The sequence below is a fragment of the Anser anser genome, assembly GCF_964211835.1.
Source record: "Anser anser genome assembly, chromosome: 1".
Classification (NCBI taxonomy): Eukaryota; Metazoa; Chordata; class Aves; order Anseriformes; family Anatidae; genus Anser; species Anser anser.
This window is the reverse complement of record NC_139720.1, coordinates 171,448,331-171,468,082: the sequence shown is the minus strand read 5'-3', so window position 1 is coordinate 171,468,082 and position 19,752 is coordinate 171,448,331. Positions and strand designations below refer to the sequence as shown.

Sequence of the window (19,752 nt, the reverse complement as noted above, 5' to 3'; positions counted from 1 at the left end):
CATCCACCTGCTCCCCCATGGTCCTACACAGGCTACAGGTGAACTTCTGCTCTGGTACCTGGAGCACCTCCTCCCCCTCTTTCTTCACTGACTTTGGTGTCTTCAGAATTGTTTATCTCTACATTTCCTTCTCACTCCCCTTTCCCAGCTGCTGTTGTGCAGGTTTGTTTTTTTTTTTTTTAAATATGCTTTCACAGAGCTGCAACCAAGGTCATTCATGGGCTCTGCTTGGCCAGCAGGCCGGCAGCAAGTTCTTTTTTGAAGCTTCTGGGACAAGTTCTGTCATTTTCTCAAAGAGACCAGCCCCTCCCCACCCCCACCCCCACCCCCACCCCCCACTCCCCCTCCAGGTTAAAAAGGATTCTTAGGAGTTTAACTTCTATATATAGGACAACACTGTAATATCAGGGATGTGTTGGATATATGCCTCCTGTTTGCTTGTATCAGACTGCTTACTCCTAGACCCAGCTAGAGTAGACTGGCAACATCCACAGAATGAGGTCTTGACCCTGGTTTTCTATGAATACTAGGTAGTCTTAATGTGCTATTTTTATTCTAGTGTGTATTTTTAGTCCCAAGCTTCTGACACAATACCTTTGCACACCACAAGTGTGGTGTTTTTATAATATGATATTATTATATTATTATTATATTATGGGTTTTAGTTTGGTAGTTATTGGTGTTTTTTGGTTTTATTTTTGTTTTTTGTTTTTTCCAGGTACTGGAATGTGATCCAAATGCATGTGCAAGTGTCCAAGGCTACACTGTAATCAGAAACTTGTTTTCTATGGTGTTCAGTATCCCAATAGAGCAGATATCTGTAGATATGCATTATGTATTGCCAGAAGTAATTTATTAACCTTTAGAGAGCAAAGTTGTCAACACCCATGTATCATCACTTTCAAACTTCCAAGGCTTTGGCATTAAGCCTAACAGACTATTTCATGCCTGTTTTTATCCATTAGTTGCTGCTGATGTTTTATTATGGAGACTAGGACATAATATCTGGCTAACAGTAGATATTACTATCTTTCTTTGTAAACTACTTATTTCTCCTGCTAAATCTCCCCATGTATCTGATACTTTTCTTATATTTCTTTATTCCTCCCCTTAAAGGATCTTATTCCATTCGTGGAGGACTTTGTGCTCCCCTTTGAGAGCTTTTCCCTGACTCTGTAGGGCCTTCTTCTCATCTTGAAGTGCCCTGTTTTCCTCTTGGAGAGCAAATTTCTGATCACTTAGGGCATTTTTTTCCTCACAGAGAGCATTCTCCTCTTCCTGAATAGCTTTGTTGTCCTTTTGAAGAGCCTTAATATGCTTATTGAAGGCCTTGTTTTCCTTCCATAAAGCTAAAATCTCTTTCTGAAGAGCTTTTTCCTGCATTGCAAATGCTATTTCTTGTCCCTTGAGAGCCTTAATCTCTTCTCTGAGGGCTGTATTTTGTTGTAGGAGGGCCTTTTGCTGTTTCTCAAGGTGCTTTGTTTCTTCTGAAGAATCTGTGTGCTTCTTCTGAAGAATTTTATTCTGTTCCCAAAGGGCTTTATTCTGCCTTTGTATAATTTGATTCTGCTGATAATAGACTTTGTTCTCCAAGTGAAAAGCTCTGTTTTCTTGCTGAAGGGTTTGATTCTCTTCTAGAAGGTTCTGATTCTCCTTCCGGAGTGTTTGGTTGAATTGTGTCATTTGAGAGGAGATGGTAGATGGCGGCAGTAGAGATAAACTGCTGTTCTTGCTTAAAGACTCTTCTTATTTTGAGTCAAACATTTTGTCACTTTGCTGCACCATTCAAGGACTGTGCTGTGGTCCAAGTGCGTGATTGCACCTTTTATATTCAATAGTCATGGGACTGAGAACAGAAGTTAAGTGTCCATCAGCCCTTTGTCAGAAAAGCATATAGATAAATAAATAAAGCACAAATTGTAAAATAGAAATAATAGTAAAAACAATCCTGCTATTTGACAAATATTGTGTATTTTTCCATGTTATTAAATATATATACATAATAAATTTAATTTAATGAGGCTGAGTATAATGAAGAGAAAAGAAAGGATATTTCCTGTTAGAGTCTTAAAACTTAGCTGTCTCATGGACCTACAGCAAGGTGACATGCATTCATGGAGGAATCCAGACTGTAGTACATATCTTTAATTATCTTTTTTTTTCTCTAGAACAGTCACTTTAGTTACTCTTGAATTTATTGTTAATGCTTTTTCTATTATAACTAGCTTGGTCCAGACCAGAGATGGCCTTGAATTTGGGCTTACCTTTATCTTTCAGAGAAATTAAGACCAATAAAATATATATTTGTCAGAAAAAGAAAAATCTCTAACCCTTTCAGAGGTAGAGCTAGTGAAGTTCAGACTATTATATAACTTAGAAAAGGCGCAATTAAAGATTTTTGTTTGTTTTTGTTTGTGCCTTAATCTCTCTACTGGGAGAATGATACATTGTTTACTTTTGACTAAAAGTACAGGTTAAGACGGATTCTTAGGAGTTTAATTCCTACCCGAAGGACAACATTAATATCTGGGATGTGTTGGATATATGCCGGTTTGCTAGGAAACATTAAATAATTAGCTAATATGCCACTCAATAGTATAATTTATATATGACTTACTATATATATACACACACTACATGCATATATGTATATACATATATAATGAAGAAAACCCCAGAGGTTCAGAGGATGTATATATCTGCAGAGTATCCAGCAAGAAAATTATGATAAATGAAGGAAATCATACAGTACTTACTGTTATGTTATTCTTGAATCTGTCCACCATCTGGCATCTCATGGCAGACCTATCAGCTATGTCATTTCAGAACTCATAGCATCAGTGACACAACAATGAATGCCACTAGGGATCACAAAAGTTGTGATCATCTGAAGGTAGGAGTAAGTATTTCTATGGTTAGGATTCTCCAGTAAGACAGTCTTTGTGTTTATCAATATTTGCCCATGTTTCTTCATTTATTATGTTCATATAAAACATTATTGTCCATCTGGCTGACTGGCTCCTGTCTGGTGTCAATAGCTATCACTGGAATAATTCCTCATGTTACCTCTGAAGGTGAGCTTTTACTCCTAGCTACCTCAGCACAAACTTGGGATTACTGCATTTGGATTTATTCCTAAATCACAGAAACTCATCAGATAAAATATATAGTCTTTATATTATAAAAACAAGGCTAGGATTATCTGGAGCTATGAGTTGGACTTGATGATTGGACTTATGGGTCCCTTCTAACTTGGGGTATTCTATAATTTGTTTATTTGTATCTGAAATTACAAGCATGCAAGTAAATTTAGCAAATGTACATGGGAAGTGAGAATTAAATTCCATGCAACCATTTTGCTCTGTTTGAGAAAGAGGGTGAGTTACTGAAGATTACAGTATCACACAGTATCACAGATTTCTAGGTTGGAAGAGACCTCAAGACCATCGAGTCCAGCCTCCGACCTAACACTAAGTACTCCACTAAACCATATCGCTAAGCTCTACATCTAAACGTCTTTTAAAGACCTCCAGGGATGGTGACTCCACCACCTCCCTGGGCAGTCCATTCCAATGCCTAACAACCCTTTCGGTAAAGAAGTACTTCCTACCATACAACCTAAACCTCCCCTGGTGCAACTTTCGCCCATTCCCCCTCGTCCTGTCACCAGGCACGTAGGAGAACAGACCAACCCCCACCTCTCTACAGCCTCCTTTAAGGTAACTGTAGAGAGCGATAAGGTCGCCCCTGAGCCTCCTCTTCTCCAGGCTGAACAAGCCCAGCTCCCTCAGCCGCTCCTCGTAAGACTTGTTCTCCAGACCCCTCACCAGCTTGGTCGCCCTTCTCTGGACTCGCTCGAGCACGTCCATGTCCTTCCTGTAGCGAGGGGCCCAAAACTGAACACAGTACTCGAGGTGCGGCCTCACCAGAGCCGAGTACAGGGGCACAATCACTTCCCTAGACCTGCTGGCCACACTGCTTCTTATACAGGCCAGGATGCTGTTGGCCTTCTTGGCCACCTGGGCACACTGCTGGCTCATATTCAGCCGACTATCAACCAATACTCCCAGGTCCTTCTCTGCCAGGCAGCTTTCCAGCCACTCATCTCCCAGCCTGTAGCTCTGCTTGGGGTTGTTGCGCCCCAGGTGCAGGACCCGGCACTTGGCCTTGTTGAACTTCATACAGTTGACCTCAGCCCATCGCTCCATTCATGCACATCTTAAGTTATAACAGTAACTTATCCACCCTTTATGAATTTGGAGGGGGGGGGGGGGGGGGGCAGAGGAATACTGTATTGCAACTAAAGCGTGAACATTTCCAATATTTGTTATCTGATCGAGGCAGCTGATATGTTTTCTCAATCATATACTATGTGCTCAGGATATTTAAAAAAAAAAAAAAAAGTAAACAAGGTGGACAAGGCACTTTCAAGTCCTGTGAGCTTAAAATGAGATCTGGTAGTTTTGTTTAAATCACTACACGCATCACATCATCTCTTTGTGCTGTCTCTCAGCTCTGTTCGTTATGTTAATTAGGTAGGGAACTGAAATATGCCACATAAAATGTCCAGTAATCCCAGGGGATGAATGTAGACAACTCCCACTGAAATACTGCAGGATGATCAGCCTTCTGAATCATTTTATCCAGGATATTTGATTCTCCTGCCTGCTCACACAAATTAAATATGCAAAGCAGATGAGTAATACTGAAACCGATAATATCAAACACGATCAGTATCTTGGGTTCTTGTATCCTTCCCAGTCCTTTTCCTCACTTTAGTTCTTCAGAAACAATTCAAATTTTATTTCTTCTACGCTTATCACCAATATAAGTCTGAACTTTATATTTCAGTTAATTTTCTTCTCTGCTTGCTCAAAAATGTCATGCTGAATAAGCAAAAATAATTAAGTCAGTACCGAATTATAAAGTAGGTGTATGTCTTCATTTTACAATATACATTTTAAAGTAACACTGGCTATTTTGAGAGATAATACACATCCATTCATAATGTAGTAGGAAAGTAGTAGGAGAAACCTGTCTGTTTCTGTAAGTGACACAGATTAAGGTAATATTTCCTCGTCAGGATCTCCTGGGTCTCTCCTGGTTTCTGATTTTCCCGATTTACACTCCTGATTTCTCAGGACCCTATATAGAAAAAGAAATTATAATCTGAATTTAGAAAATGGAATTTTCTGACTTTAATAAAACAATACAGATATAATCATACAAACAATGAGTTACTCCACTAGAAATCTTCAACATTATTTTCCCATCCATGCAACAAAATGACTAAAATATTAAGTATAAAAAGAGTTAGATTTTTTTTTTCCAGAAAATGTAGAATGGAAGGCTTCCATACACTAACTTATACTATTTTAATTCCTTCAGTGACCATTATGAGTGAAGGGAATGTGAGTACTGCACAAATGCTAGTTTTACAGAGACAATATAGGTATCACCTAATTTAATCGTGAAATCGATGGGCTAAGCAAACTTTTATTTCAATTTAAAAAATATTCAAAACAATATTTTTTTTTTCTGCAGCAAGCAAGAAAAAAATATTTTTTTTTCAAAATGAAGGTTTAGTCTAGAAATTTTTCATTTCAATGAAATGCGTCTATCCAGGCTTTTTTAAGGAAACCAAGAAACCGTCTGTGAATTGATGTATAGCACAAAAGCATGTCATCCACCAAATGTGCATAAAAAAGATCTAGTACCTGCTGTAAACTAGGCAAAAATGAAAACAAACAAACAAACAAAAAGTTTCAATTACATTCTTTTTAAATACCATCCTCTTCCCCTCCAAAAATTTAGCTGTACTCATTGGAAATGAGAAGCACAGCAGACATATTCTTACCAGGTAACATCAGCTAACAATTCTGATCAATCTCTGACCACTACCTCAGAATAAGTAGGCCTATGAAAAGCTTGCTTTCAGTTTACATACAGCATTAAAAACAGCACCATTCAAAAAAGCATCTGAAATCAAAATCATATACATTTCATATCTTCTATTGCATATGCCAGTTGCTGTTAGATAAACCAAAAAACTCAGACTGGAACCTAAAAGCTTAACTAGCATATTTGGCCCATCTGGCACTTTTATTGTTCCGACAATTTTATGCTGATGTGGCTTCTTTTTTAGGTCATTCAAATGCATGATTTTCTTTCCCAAGTGGATATAAAATTTATGTTGTTGCTTCCAGGAGACATAAAACCTAGACTAAGACAGATCTTTGCTCTACCTGCCGGAGATTAGCAGAGTACCGCAGAGAGCAGAAGTTGATGGTGCTGTACATCTGTGCATTCAGCATTCAGTGGCACTAAGCCACTAGTCTCTTTTCTGCATGACCAACTGACTAATTGCTGTACTTGGCCTTTTGGAGTCCCTTCAATTAACGCAATGCACAGTTGCACACAGTTATGGAGTCACCCATACAGAACAGAGTCTGGGCCAGAATTAGGCTCCAAGTCCCAGAAGCACCTGTTACAAATACAAAGTGTCCAGATGGTCTGGTCTTTGTGGGAAAGTGTCAAGAATTGACTTATCTGTCTTTCTTACTTTCAGTTTAAGGTCATAAACATGATTCTTTTGAAGCAGAAAGCCAATCACATTTAGGGGAAAAAAATGAAAAGATTTTAGTATAAATGCAAAATCCGCTACATTTGTAAATCTTAATAACCCAATGGAGCTTGTTGTTATCACATTCTGGGCAGGCAAATGGGATTAGCCTGTGATTATAATGCAGCCTTCAATATAATTAGATAGATTTATTTAAACACAGCTGTAAACCATAAAAATGTGAAATATTTAGTGACTGTAAATTCCACAGTTTGTAAATTCATACTTGAATCTCCAATCCGCTATTATGCTTTGGTTTTGTTTGAAAATAATAAAAAATGTTACTCATCTTTCACCCACTTTTTTTTTTTTTTTTTATGGATATCACTTATTTGAGCCTTTAACAGAGTAGTCCTGAATACTGATTCACTTTCTAACAGTTTATTGCTGCATTCATGCAGCAATATGCCTCTTTTAAAACATAACATTTGAGATTTGTTACAAAATCTATAGAGCTGGCATGCCTTCTCAGCTGCAGTAGATAGAGGAAAACATACAGAGTTTTATGTCAGATCCTGAAAGTAGTTAGGATATCTCAAACAATAACCATGAACAATAGCAGACATGGCTTCCTAGCCATGTTTTAATAGAACTGTTTGAGACTAGACTGTTTTAATACAGCAGTTCCTCAACTATTTTAATAGAACAATTCACAGACTATGTTTACATCAATAAAAGTAACAACAATCTGTTTCATGCATTGATGAAAACTCTTCTTTCTTAGTTTTCCTCTCTGTTTCTTCCTTCCTTCATTCCAGCCATCTTTCTATCCTTCACTTTCTGCCTTTATGTAGCTACCCAATATGAGAGAAGAGACATTGGGGGAAAGGGGAGGGGCAAGAGAGAGAGAGCAAGAAAGCGTGGAGGAAGAGAAGGAAGAAGCTATTTCAGTAGACGGAAAAAATAAGAGTACAAAAAACAAAACAAAACAAAACAAAAAACATTTTCTACCCACCAATCATTTGTCTTTTATCAAATATTTATTTTTCTGCTTTGTCCCTGGAAACTTTAAAGTCTGTAAACATGGACTGTTATCTCCTTACAGGTTCATTAGCACAAAAAGCACATCACAATTAGCTTTCTGAGATTCCAACACAAGGTTGACCAATACTGGCAACTGAATTAATGGCAGTCACATGGAAACATGAATATTTTTATTATCGATAAGTACTGAGATAATACTGGCTACTATAAAAAGCATAAGATATATCAAATGTCTTTAATTTTAAAGTAGACTAAGTAATAGCCATGACCAGTAAGTATAGATTGGTTTTATTAACATTTTTTCATTGGATTTTTTGGAAGTTACATTGCATACTGAACAAAATTGTTTTATTTTCAACTGCTTAAGAGTCACAGATTATTTGAAATAAATCTCCTATATAAATTGATTCACAAGATGTTTCAAAATATGAAAAATGGTCAATACTTTTATGAATTTTGAAGAACCTTTGGATAGAAACAAAATTTTGTTAAACATGGAAACATAATACAGGGCAATGTTTTTAAAATGCCAGAAAGGGTGAATCGTGCTTCATTATGTTTCACCCTGCACTTATTTACTTTACTTTTACTACATTTATTTACTTTATAAAATTGATAAAATACTGGAAAACCTAAGTATTAACAGAACAGTGGATCTAACAGTGAAAGGCTATGGCTGTGACATACCTGAGTGTTTTCTTCCAATAGCATTTCTGTGCTTCTACCTGGTTGTGTCTGAACAGCCCGACATGGGGCATGGCTGGAATTCAAAGCCACATATGTAGGTGTATTAGGTTTACATGGCAAGGTTTTGGTAGCAGGAGGGCTGCAGGGGTAGTCTTTGTGAGAAGAGTGCAGAAGTTGTCCCAGGTTTGATAAGAGCCAGTTACAGCTGCCTCCAAAAGGGACCTAGTGCTGGCCAAAGCTAAGCCAGTGATCAATCTTCGTTGCACCTCTGTGAAATCATATTTACGAAAATGAAAAGTATGCTGCACAACAGTAGCTGGGAAAGAGGAGTAATAAAATGTAGAAAGAAACAATTCCACAGACACCAAGGTCAGTGAAGAAGGAGGGTGAAAATGTGCTCCAGGTACTGGAGCAGAAGTTCTCCTGCAACCCATGGGTTCCACGGCAGAGCGGATCTTCACACAGCAGCCCATGGAGCAGACTCTGGGCTGGAGCTTCAGCCCATGGAGAGGAGCCTGCAGTGGCACAGGAGGCCTGGCAGGAGCTGCCACCTGTGAAGGACCCATGCTAGAGTAATCCATTCCTGCAGGACTGCACTCATGGGTACAAACCCATACTGTAGCAGTTCTTGAAAAACTGCTGTCCGTGGGAAGTCCATGTACAATCAGTTTGGGAAGGAGGGCTTTCTGTAGGAGCAACCGTATGCTGCAGCAGGGGCAGGGAGTGACCACGAAGGAGCAACAGATGATGAAGTGTTATGGACTGGCCACAACCCCCATTTCTCATTCCCCTGAACTGCTTGGGGGAAGGAGGTAGACAAAGGTGAATGGGGGGAAGGTGGATTTAGATTGCTTTTAGTTCTCACTGCTCTAGTCTGTTATCAGTAAGCAATAAATTACATTCATCTCCCTTATTCTGAGTCTGTTTTGCCCGTGATGGTAACTGGTGAGTGATGTCCCTGTCCTTATCTCAACCCATGAGCTTTTTTGTTCATCATATTTTCTGCCCTTTCTCTTTTGGGGAGGGACGGTGAGAAAGTGACATTGTGGTGTTTAGCCACCTACCAATGTGAAACAACCATAGTGGTGCAGAATCACAAGACTAAGTAATAATGTTCTCTTGTTATCTCCAAAATTCCAGAGAAGTGATATTGCAGGCAGTGGAGTGAGGATGTGTATCTAGCACCTGAGACAAACAAATTAATGTTTCTTTTGTTTTACTAGATATTAAAGTCTCAGTGTGGCTGCGTTAAAGGCCAGAGATGCTTTGGAAAGTTAAGCATAGTGTTGTGCTAGTGTACATCTAGCCTGAGAAAACTGATACTACTTGGAAGGCATACTGTTCTGGAGAAGCATTTAAAGTATTTTTCTTGTACGGATGGTTTCCTGTTAAGGACCCTGATGCACCTTGTCTTTAATTTACAGATTTTGGATCTTTCCTTTGGATTCAGATATTTTGGATGTTGTAAGCACTCTTGGCAGACATCTACCATACAGATGTTGTTTTATGGTCACTAAGAAAGGGCTAAAAAGAGATGAAATGTGGACTGCAGTTCATCACTTAAACATTTTCTGGTTGTGGGCTAAATGATGTGACTGCTTGTGTAAAGATCATATAATACTGCTGTTGTTGAATATGATGTCAGCTAAAAAAAAGATAAAATAACCCTATAATCAGAGAATGTTTTAGGTTGGATGTGTTCTCTGGAGGTCCTTTGGTCACTCACTGAAAGCAAGGCCAGATTTCCATTTATCTTAGATAACAAGAAACATTAGGGAAATTTACATTAAAATAGGGTAAAGAAAACAACTCTGTCTCATGTTTGCTTAGTTTCCCTGCTTAGTTAATCTGTCTGGTTCTGGACTAGTCAGACGTTACCAGATCAGCAACCCATGCAGGTCTATAGTGTCTTATTTTCTACAGCCTCATGTTCCCCATGTCTTGAATGACTGACACTTGATGGATCACTTACTTGTGTTTCAACCCCTGACTGATCTTGCCTCTCTGGTGAAGAAAATTCAGGACTCCATCCAAACTGAATTTTTTCCTGTTACTGAATGAACAGTTTATCTTTCTAGTAATTTAAGCGTCTTTCTAGTAATTTAAGCGTCAACAACAGTCTTGTAGCTGCTTCCAGATTTGTCTCCTCTTCTGAAGTGTTCATGGTAGGTCAGGCACTTCATTTATGGTGTAGTACCTGTTGTGGGCAAAACAGTCACCACATGGGGAATTTTATTTAATTTGATTTATTGCTAATTAATTCCAAATTTGAATTATGGAAAATTAAAAATAATAATAATAATAATCCTCAGGTATTGGGGAAAAAAGAAAACATAAACCATTAAACTAGCAGGGAAACACCTTTCCTCCCCAGATTCAACTTGAATCAAGCTGCTCTTTTCCCTTCCACATCACAATGTGTGCTGTTCTTACATCACATTGCACTGTTCCCTCCTGAATCCTTCCAGCTATGCAGGAGGGTGGAGGTCAGTGAGCAATGTTTTTTTTGTTGTTGTTGTTCTTTGTTTTGTTTTGTTTTGTTTTGTTTTCTCTGATGATCCTTACTTCTTTGTCATTTTCCTGTGCATGAGTTGCCCACATTCTGCAGTCCCTTGGCCGTTTCTCTGCTCTGACGTGCATTTCCTGCAGGCTGTAGCATCTCAGACATACCTCTGGTGTATCTCTTTTCAGTAGTGTAACTCCAGCTCTCTCCCTAATTGTATCTCCTTCCATGTGTTCCCTCCATTTCTCCAGAGGTGTTTTTTGCTCCATCTGCCTCTAGCAACTTTTTTGTTGTCCTACACAGGTGTGAACCAGGGCATTGGTAGGTCCTGTGCCTGGCTGAAGTTTTGGTGTGAAATGGTGCATTTACAGTGGTGTCAGAGCCTACCAGACCTGGCTGGGACTGGCTCAGTGCATGTCAGGGCTTCCCCTGGCCAGGGCACCCTGCAGCTCCTGGCTGCCCAAACCTGCCCATTGCACCCAGTACTGCATTCCTGTACCTACTTTGCTGCCTCACATATCTGTGTGGATGGCTCTCTTCTAAGCTAAAAAACTCAAAACTAAGGGATACACATTAAAACACATTGTTCTCTAGATACCCAGTACCCTGAGCTGGTGGAAGGGGATGGGGAGCAGGATGTGGCCCTCACTATCCACGAGGAAATGGTTGGCGACCTGCTACAGCACTTAGATGTACGCAAGTCGATGGGGCCGGATGGGATCCACCCGAAGGTTCTGAGAGAACTGGCGGAAGAACTGGCCAAGCCGCTTTCCATTATTTATCGGCAGTCCTGGCTATCAGGGGAGGTCCCAGTCGACTGGCGGCTAGCAAACGTGACGCCCATCTACAAGAAGGGCCGGAAGGTAGACCCGGGGAACTATAGGCCTGTTAGTTTGACCTCAGTGCCAGGGAAGCTCATGGAGCAGATTATCTTGAGTGTCATCACGCGGCACTTGCAGGGCAAGCAGGCGATCAGGCCCAGTCAGCATGGGTTTATGAAAGGCAAATCCTGCTTGACGAACCTGATCTCCTTCTATGACCAAGTGACGCGCTTGGTGGATGAGGGAAAGGCTGTGGATGTGGTCTGCCTTGACTTCAGTAAGGCTTTGGACACCGTTTCCTACAGCATTCTCCTCAAGAAACTGGCTGCTCGTGGCTTGGACTGGTGTACACTTCGTTGGGCTAGAAACTGGCTGGATAGCCAGGCCCAAAGAGTTGTGGTGAATGGAGTTAAATCCAGTTGGGGGACGGTTACTAGTGGCGTCCCTCAGGGCTCAGTACTGGGGCCAGTCCTCTTCAATATCTTTATCGATGATCTGGATGAGGGGATCGAGTGCATCCTCAGTAAGTTTGCAGATGACACCGAGTTAGGTGCATGCGTCAATATGCTCGAGGGTAGGAAGGCTCTGCAGGAGGATCTGGATAGGCTGGACTGATGGGCTGAGGTCAACTGTATGAAGTTCAACAATGCCAAGTGCCAGGTCCTGCATCTGGGGTGTAACAACCCCCAAGCAGAACTACAGGCTGGGAGATGAGTGGTTGGAAAGCTGCCTGGCAGAGAAGGATCTGGGAGTATTGGTTGATAGCTGAATATGAGCCAGAAGTGTGCTCAGGTGGACAAGAAGGCCAACAGCATCCTGGCTTCTATAAGAAACAGTGTGGCCAGCAGGGCTAGGGAAGTGATTGTGCCCCTGTACTCGGCTCTGGTGAGGCCGCACCTCGAGTACTGTGTTCAGTTTTGGGCCCCTCGCTACAGGAAGGACATGGAGGTGCTCGAGAGAGTCCAGAGAAGGGCAATGAAGGTGGTGAGGGGTCTGGAGAACAAGTCTTACGAGGAGCGGCTGAGGGAGCTGGGCTTGTTCAGCCTGGAGAAGAGGAGGCTCAGGGGCGACCTTATCGCTCTCTACAGTTACCTTAAAGGAGGCTGTAGAGAGGTGGGGATTGGTCTGTTCTCCTACGTGCCTGGTGACAGGACAAGGGAGAATGGGCTAAAGTTGCGCCAGGGGAGGTTTAGGTTGGATATTAGGAAGTACTTCTTTACCAAAAGGGTTGTTAGGCATTGGAATAGGCTGCCCAGGGAAGTGGTTGAGTCACCATCCCTGGAGGTCTTTAAAAGACGTTTAGATGTTGAGCTTAGTGATATGGTTTAGTGGAGGACTTGTTAGTGTTAGGTCAGAGGTTGGACTAAGTGATCTTGGAGGTCTCTTCCAACCTAGATGATTCTGTGATTCTGTAAAACTTGCACAACTTGAATTTTATGATGCGTTTATCCAGAAGTGGAGACTAAGATAATAACTTGGCAAGAGTACGTCCTGGTGATAGTAATTTTCTGTTTGGAAAATGCTGCGTTTAGTTGTAATTAGATTAAGCATTATTTCCATTGTGAGTTTGGATATTTATATAATGAAGAAATATGGAACTTTAATTTGTCTTTATAGTATTAACATGCTTCAATTTACTTACAAAATTAAATTAGTTATTCCATAAATATATTACATTAAAAGCATTACAAAGTTATTGTGTGCAATTAGACACTTCGAGTGTGACTAACAGTGTTTTAAAGTAGTTTAAATTAGACATTTATTTCTTGTGAAAAACTGCAGCATTAGAATTGATGATAAATCTTTGGCTAAATGCATATAAGCAGCCATACACTAACAATTGTGTGAAGCCATGGTCTTGGGTTATAATCAGAAGAATGAAGTTTATTTGAAGACTAGTAATCAGCAGCGTGTGCCAAAGATTCATATTGGGGCCAATACAGTTTAACACCTTTGTTATTTACCCAGACAATGGAATGGCATGCACCATCAGCAAGTTTGCAGATGACACAAAACTGGTAGGAGTGGCTGACACACCCAATGGGTATGCTGCCATTCAGAGGGACAGGCTACAGAGCTGTGCAGACAGGAATTTAATAAAGTTCAGCAAAGTCAAATGCACATCCTGGGGAGGAATAACCTCATGAGCCAGTAAATGCTCGTGGCTGACCATCTGGAAAAAGGACCTGGGGTACCAAAGGACAGTAATTTGAACAGGAACCAGCAATGTGCCTTTGTGGCATAGAAGGCTAAAAGTATTCCAGGCTGCATTAGAAAGGTGGGTGCTGCAAGGTCACAGGACTGATCCTTGTACTCTACTCAGCAGTGGTGAGGCCACAACTACACTCCTGAATCCAGCTCTGGACATCCCACTGTAAGAGAGATATGGACTTACTGGAGGAATTCCAGTAAAGGCCTATTAAGATTATAAAGAGGCTGGAACATCTCTTCTATGACAAAAGGTTGAAAGAACTGGGACTCTTCAGCCTGGAGAAGAGAAGGCTCAAGGGGAAATTGCAGTTAAACATGAACAAAAAAAAAAAAAAAAAAAAAAAACTTTTTTATTACGAAGGTGGTAAAATATTGAAATAGGTTTTCCAGTGAGGTTATGGAGTCTTCATCATTGGAGATGTTGAAAACCTGACTGGACACTGTCTTGGACAACCTACTGTAACTGATTGTGCTTTGAGCAGGGGGTTGGACAAGACTGACCTTCAGAGGTCTCTTCCAACTTCACTCATTTTGTGATTCTGTATCTCACTGTACTAGACATCAGTCTTTCACTGATGAGTATTAAGTACCTTCTATTTCTAACCTTACATCAAGGTTTCTTTTCATTCTACAGTGTTTCTTTAGAAAAGCTAGGCAGAAGAGTCTCAGGAACATTGAACATAGAAGCTTTACAGTGAATTACAGAGAAATATCTTTAGAGGAAAGAGGTTTTTACCATTATTATACTACAGTTCTGCTCAAGGTTAGAAAAAAAAAAAACACACACTTTTTTTGAAGATCATTTTCAGTGGGCACTTAGCACCTATCTAACTGAACAGGATCTGACTAAGTTGCAAGTCTTAGATTCAAGGAAAAAAAAGAAGATAGTAATACAACTAAAAGTCTATGAATGTACTTATAAGGTGTATGTAAGCTGTTCAGTCTTAAAAATTCTTGAAAATGTAAATCATTTTCATATTTTCATTATTATGGAATTATTATGAATATTTTCATATTCATCTTTTTCATATTATACTTTTATCCTTTGTGCCTTCTCTTTTTATCTCTATTACCTTTTTCTATATTATTCTCCAAATACGGTTAAAAGTTTAAGAGTGGGTGTTGTGGTTTAACCCGGCTGGCAGCTAAACACCACACAGCCGTTCGCTCACCCTCCCCCCTCCCTCTCTGGGATGGGGGAGAGAAACGGGAAAGTGAAGCCGGTGAGTTGAGATAAAGACAGTTTATTAAGACAGGAATATAATAATATAAGGAATATAATAATAACAATAATAATAGTAATAGTGATAATGATAATAGTATTAACAATAATAATGTGTAAGAAAACAAGTGATGCACAATGCAATTGCTCACCACCCGCTGACCGATGCCCAGCCTATTCCCGAGCAGCCGGCCCCCCCACCCCGGCCAGCCACCCCTATATATTGTTTAGCATGACGTCAGATGGTATGGAATACCCCTTTGGCCAGTTTGGGTCAGCTGTCCTGGGTCTGTCCCCTCCCAGCTCCTGCTGCACCCCCAGCCTGCTCGCTGGCAGGACAGAGCGAGAAGCCGAAAAGTCCTTGGCCTGGTGTAAACACTGCTCTGCAACAATTAAAACATCAGCATGTTATCAGCGCTCTTCTCATCCTAATCCAAAACATAGCACCCTACCAGCTACTATGAGCTACTTAACTCTGTCCTAACTGGAACCAGGACAGTGGGATAACTAGCAAAAATGTAATCTGCTTTGTGACAGATACTTTTTTTTAAATTTGGGAAATCTCCAAACCTGGAAGTGAACAACATAGGCAAAATATTCCCGTTGTCACATTTACATAGAAAAGCAATTACAGAGAAAGCAACTGCAGAGTAATGGTGTTTCAATTTCCCTTTTCAGGGAGGTGAGCTCAGTGTCTCCCTCATGATGATCTATCTCAACTTTTAATACACATGCAAGTGACTCATAAGTATGTGATAACCAACATTTGGAGCTATGTGCATAGACACTTTTAACTTAGAGGTGGGTTCTTTTTTGGTTACACGTTGCATGACCTGTGCATGAGAGGATGCTAGCTGTAGACACTGCAGGCACATAAAACAGATAGTTATGCCATGGGTATACAGCACAGGAGGATCAGAATAAAATGCTGAGATTGGAGGTAAATGTGAAGTGTGAACTGAAGATTATATTTATGAATGTTCAAACAGATCTCTTTGTATTTTGCATTCATTTTTATTACCAAGTACCTCCTCAGAGAACACTTCTGGATGAGGAACATTTCTGTAGCACCCAAACCATCAGATGTGAGGATTGTATTGTCAGAAAAATCATGACAGTAACAGTAGACAGAATTTCAAATATCAACCAAAATGTTATGCATCTTATAGGAGTCTTAGAAGCTCAGAGATTATCTCACTGTCCAGCAGCCTTTGAGAAAGTGAGAGGTCCGTTAAGTTCCAGAAAGAGTAGTACTAGGAGCAGAATAATAGTGAAGATCAGACAGATGAATGCAAATCCATGGACTTTAATGAAGGAGCAAACATGACAAAGAACATGAAGGTACAATGCTGAAGAGGGCTTGAAGGTGCCTTGGAAGAAGCTTACAGGAAAAGTACAATAAGATGTTGCAGGAGCTGAGGCTGTAGGGATGAAATCCTCGGTCTCATTGTCCCTACCTAAAAGTCATATCTATGTACATAAGCGAGTTTTAGCCTCATGCTACTTAGCATCAGTATACCCTGGTGGTTCCAACATGAGAGAATACTAAGCAAAATACCCACTTTGGATGGACTTAACCACTATCAAGTGTTTGCCTTGAAGCAGTGAATTTAGTAAGAGTAACAATCTTCTAAAAGAGAAAAACAATTACTAGAAGAGTCTGGAATAATAATAATAATATTACTACTACTACTACTAATAATAATAATAAAACAGCTGATATATAGGCACATATTCTTCTGAATAAAAATTATATGCCTCTGCAAATGTGTCCCTCTCTTATTGTAAGGTGTTAGGGAAAGTTCAAGGTACCTAATAGACATTTGTTTAGCTCTACGTTTAGCTCCAACAAAGGAATCTTTTAAGAAAGTTTGTGCCATCTTGAGGCAAATCTAAGAAAATACGGTTTTATTTTAATTTTGTGGACATTTTTTTTCTAAACTTTAAAATATTACATTGTGAGATGCTCCAGGGAATTTTTTCAGCTAAGTGGATATTTCATTCAAACCTTCTCATCTCATTGATTTGTAATATTAAATATAATAAGAAATAAAATATAGAATCAAGAGGAGGTGCAGGAAGTTGATAAAATACGTTTTTGATGCTTATTTGTCAAATATTGAAAATCGTTAGAATGAAGACTATCAATGTATAAATTTAATGTATTATGTCTTTTTGCTAGGGAATGCACATATCTTGGCTGTCGTAATTTTACAGCTTCAGAAATTCTCTGAGTCAGAAATTTTCTGTTTCTTTCCTACAGTTACAGATACTGGATATAATTCAACCCAGTGTAGCCAGGAGTTTGTAGACATAGATATGAATTAAAGGTATACTTTTAAGCAGAATTGTAAGAAGGTTGCATAATAGACTGGTGTAGATTTTTCCACTTGCTGGCTATTTTTACCTGAAGTATAATAGTAAGATCACCTTTGAGTGAAGAAAGCTGGCTAAAATAAAAACAAAAATGTCAAGCAAAAAAAACAAACACAAAAAAATGTTTAGTTCCATTCAGTTCATATTGTTTTGGGGTATCTGATTGTTCATACAGGAAATACTTTCTCTTAAATTTTGTGTGCAAGAACAGAAAATTTTAAAAGTACAATTCTCCTGCACAATGAGAGCTGGATTGTTTAAATATATATATAACATCTTTACAAGACATCCTGCCTCTCTAGCTATACAATTAAATGTTTGAGGATGGAACAAGACAGAGCAGGATAACCAATAACATGCACCATCATATTTCTCAGAGTACAAGATGGGAGCAAAATTTATGATATTCCTAAAACTGTTTACAAAGGGTATCAGTGTTTATGAAGCTTCTAAGAGGGAGAAAAATCTTCCACAGTGAAATATGACTAATAATGTAGTCTGGAGTAAATTTTAGCTGGTAGATCATTCTAGATCATAGTGATTAGAGATTTTCTCCAGATCATGTCTCTAGATCATGTACTACTTGTTTAAAAGTCATTTCCATGATGTGCTGCACTTTAATTCAGTATTCAGCACATATTAATTTTTCCTTGATATTTGACCCATAGAAGATATGGTCTGTTGTCTCTTTTTGTCTTCACTACTGAGATTGGAAAATTCATGCCTTTAGCTCTCAGGATATCTAGTCCATTCCCCAATGTGTTGTTCAAGAGAATAATCACGAGCCATCTTACAAACACTGAATTATTATATTTATATATAGCAGGTTAATGATGTGTATCCTAGAGTTTTTAATAAGCTGGTTCATGGAGATTAGGCTGAGTGGCATTAAAACAGGTACTGGGAAACAGAACCTGAAAAATCCAGGAAACTTTCCAAATTAGAATATGTCTAGAGACATATTTTCTTTTCCTAATGAAAGTTGTGGAAATATCAAAGCTTGAGTCATATAAAACATTTCAGACACCCAGTTATATGCTAAATGAAATAATCATCCATTTACAATTATAGAAACAAGTTAATCCAGTTAATCCTCAGGAACAGGTCTTTCTGGGCTTTAGGTCATTTTTAACTCATCATTGATTTAAATGAAAGAAAGATAATATTCAACCATTGAGAAAAGTCATGGAGAGTCATGGGTGCTAAATAGTTTATAGAACATAATTGTATTTAAAAGATACGTCCTTACTGCACACAGTTTACTACTCAGTCTGCATCCAAGCTTTCATTAGGGTTTATTCAGTGAGGAATTATGTCCATTCTGAGCCAACACAGTAGGAAAAAGATTAATACCTAGGACCTTCTTGTAGTACATTGTTCAGGGTTTCAAGATGCATTTAGCTTAGGTTTATTTTACTAGTATGTTCACCAGTGTTTATAGATACTACTGTATCTGTACAGATTTTACTGTCTACGGGATTACTTGGAGGAATAAACAACTGAAACAAGAAATTAAGATGAAGTAGACAATCTGCAATGAAGAGATAAAAGGCAGAGATCATCCAAAGTAACCGGAGTATTGTCTTCATTTATGGGGTTCCCAGTACAAGAAAGACATGGAACTACATTGCCCCAGTGAAAGGCCACGAAGCTGATGAAGGGACTGGAGTACCTCTCATATGAGGAAAGGTTGAGAGACCAGGGACTTTTCAGCCTAGAGAACAAAAGGCACAGGGAGGGAACCATATCAGTGTTTATGAAGACCTGAAAGGAGGATGAAAGAGGACAGAGCCAGGCTCTTTTCAGTGTTGCCCAGGGACTGGACAAGAGGCGATGAGTACAAACTGAAACACAAGAGGTTCCCTCTGAACATCAGGAAGCACTTCTTTACTGTGCAGGTGACTGAGCACTGCTGCAGTGCCATCGTTTTTTTCTGGGACAGAGTTAATTTTCTTTGTAGAGGCTCACATGATGATGTGTTTTGGATTTTTGATGAAAATAGTGGTGATGACACACCAACGTTTATAGTTGTTGCAGAGCAGTGCTTACACAGAGCCAAAGAATTTTCAGCTTCTCACACTGCCCTGCCACTGAGGAGTCAGGGTGTGGACAAGAAGTTGGGAGGGGACAGATCCAGGACAGCTGACCCAAGCTGTCCAAAGGGGTGTTCCACACCATATGACATCATGCTCAGCAGTGAAAGCTGAGGTAAAGATGCATCTGTTCTCCCAAGAAACCATTATGTGTGATGAGCCCTACTTTCCTGGAAGTGACTGAACATCTCCTTGCCAATGGGAAGTAGTGAATAAATTCCTTATTTTGGTTT

The 19,752-nt window shown here is 39.5% G+C and overlaps 1 protein-coding gene across 1 annotated transcript; it reads right to left on the bottom strand.

The window, feature by feature from the left end:
• Nucleotides 1–1,110: 1,110 nt before the first annotated feature.
• LOC310905098 (uncharacterized protein) lies at nt 1,111–11,065 on the bottom strand (the record flags this gene model as incomplete). The annotated part of the gene is made up of 3 exons (XM_083850755.1): nt 1,111–1,745; nt 5,718–5,727; nt 10,964–11,065. 3 exons carry the CDS (start codon nt 11,063–11,065, stop codon nt 1,111–1,113), a joined length of 747 nt encoding a protein of 248 aa, XP_083706881.1.
• Nucleotides 11,066–19,752: the final 8,687 nt, after the last annotated feature.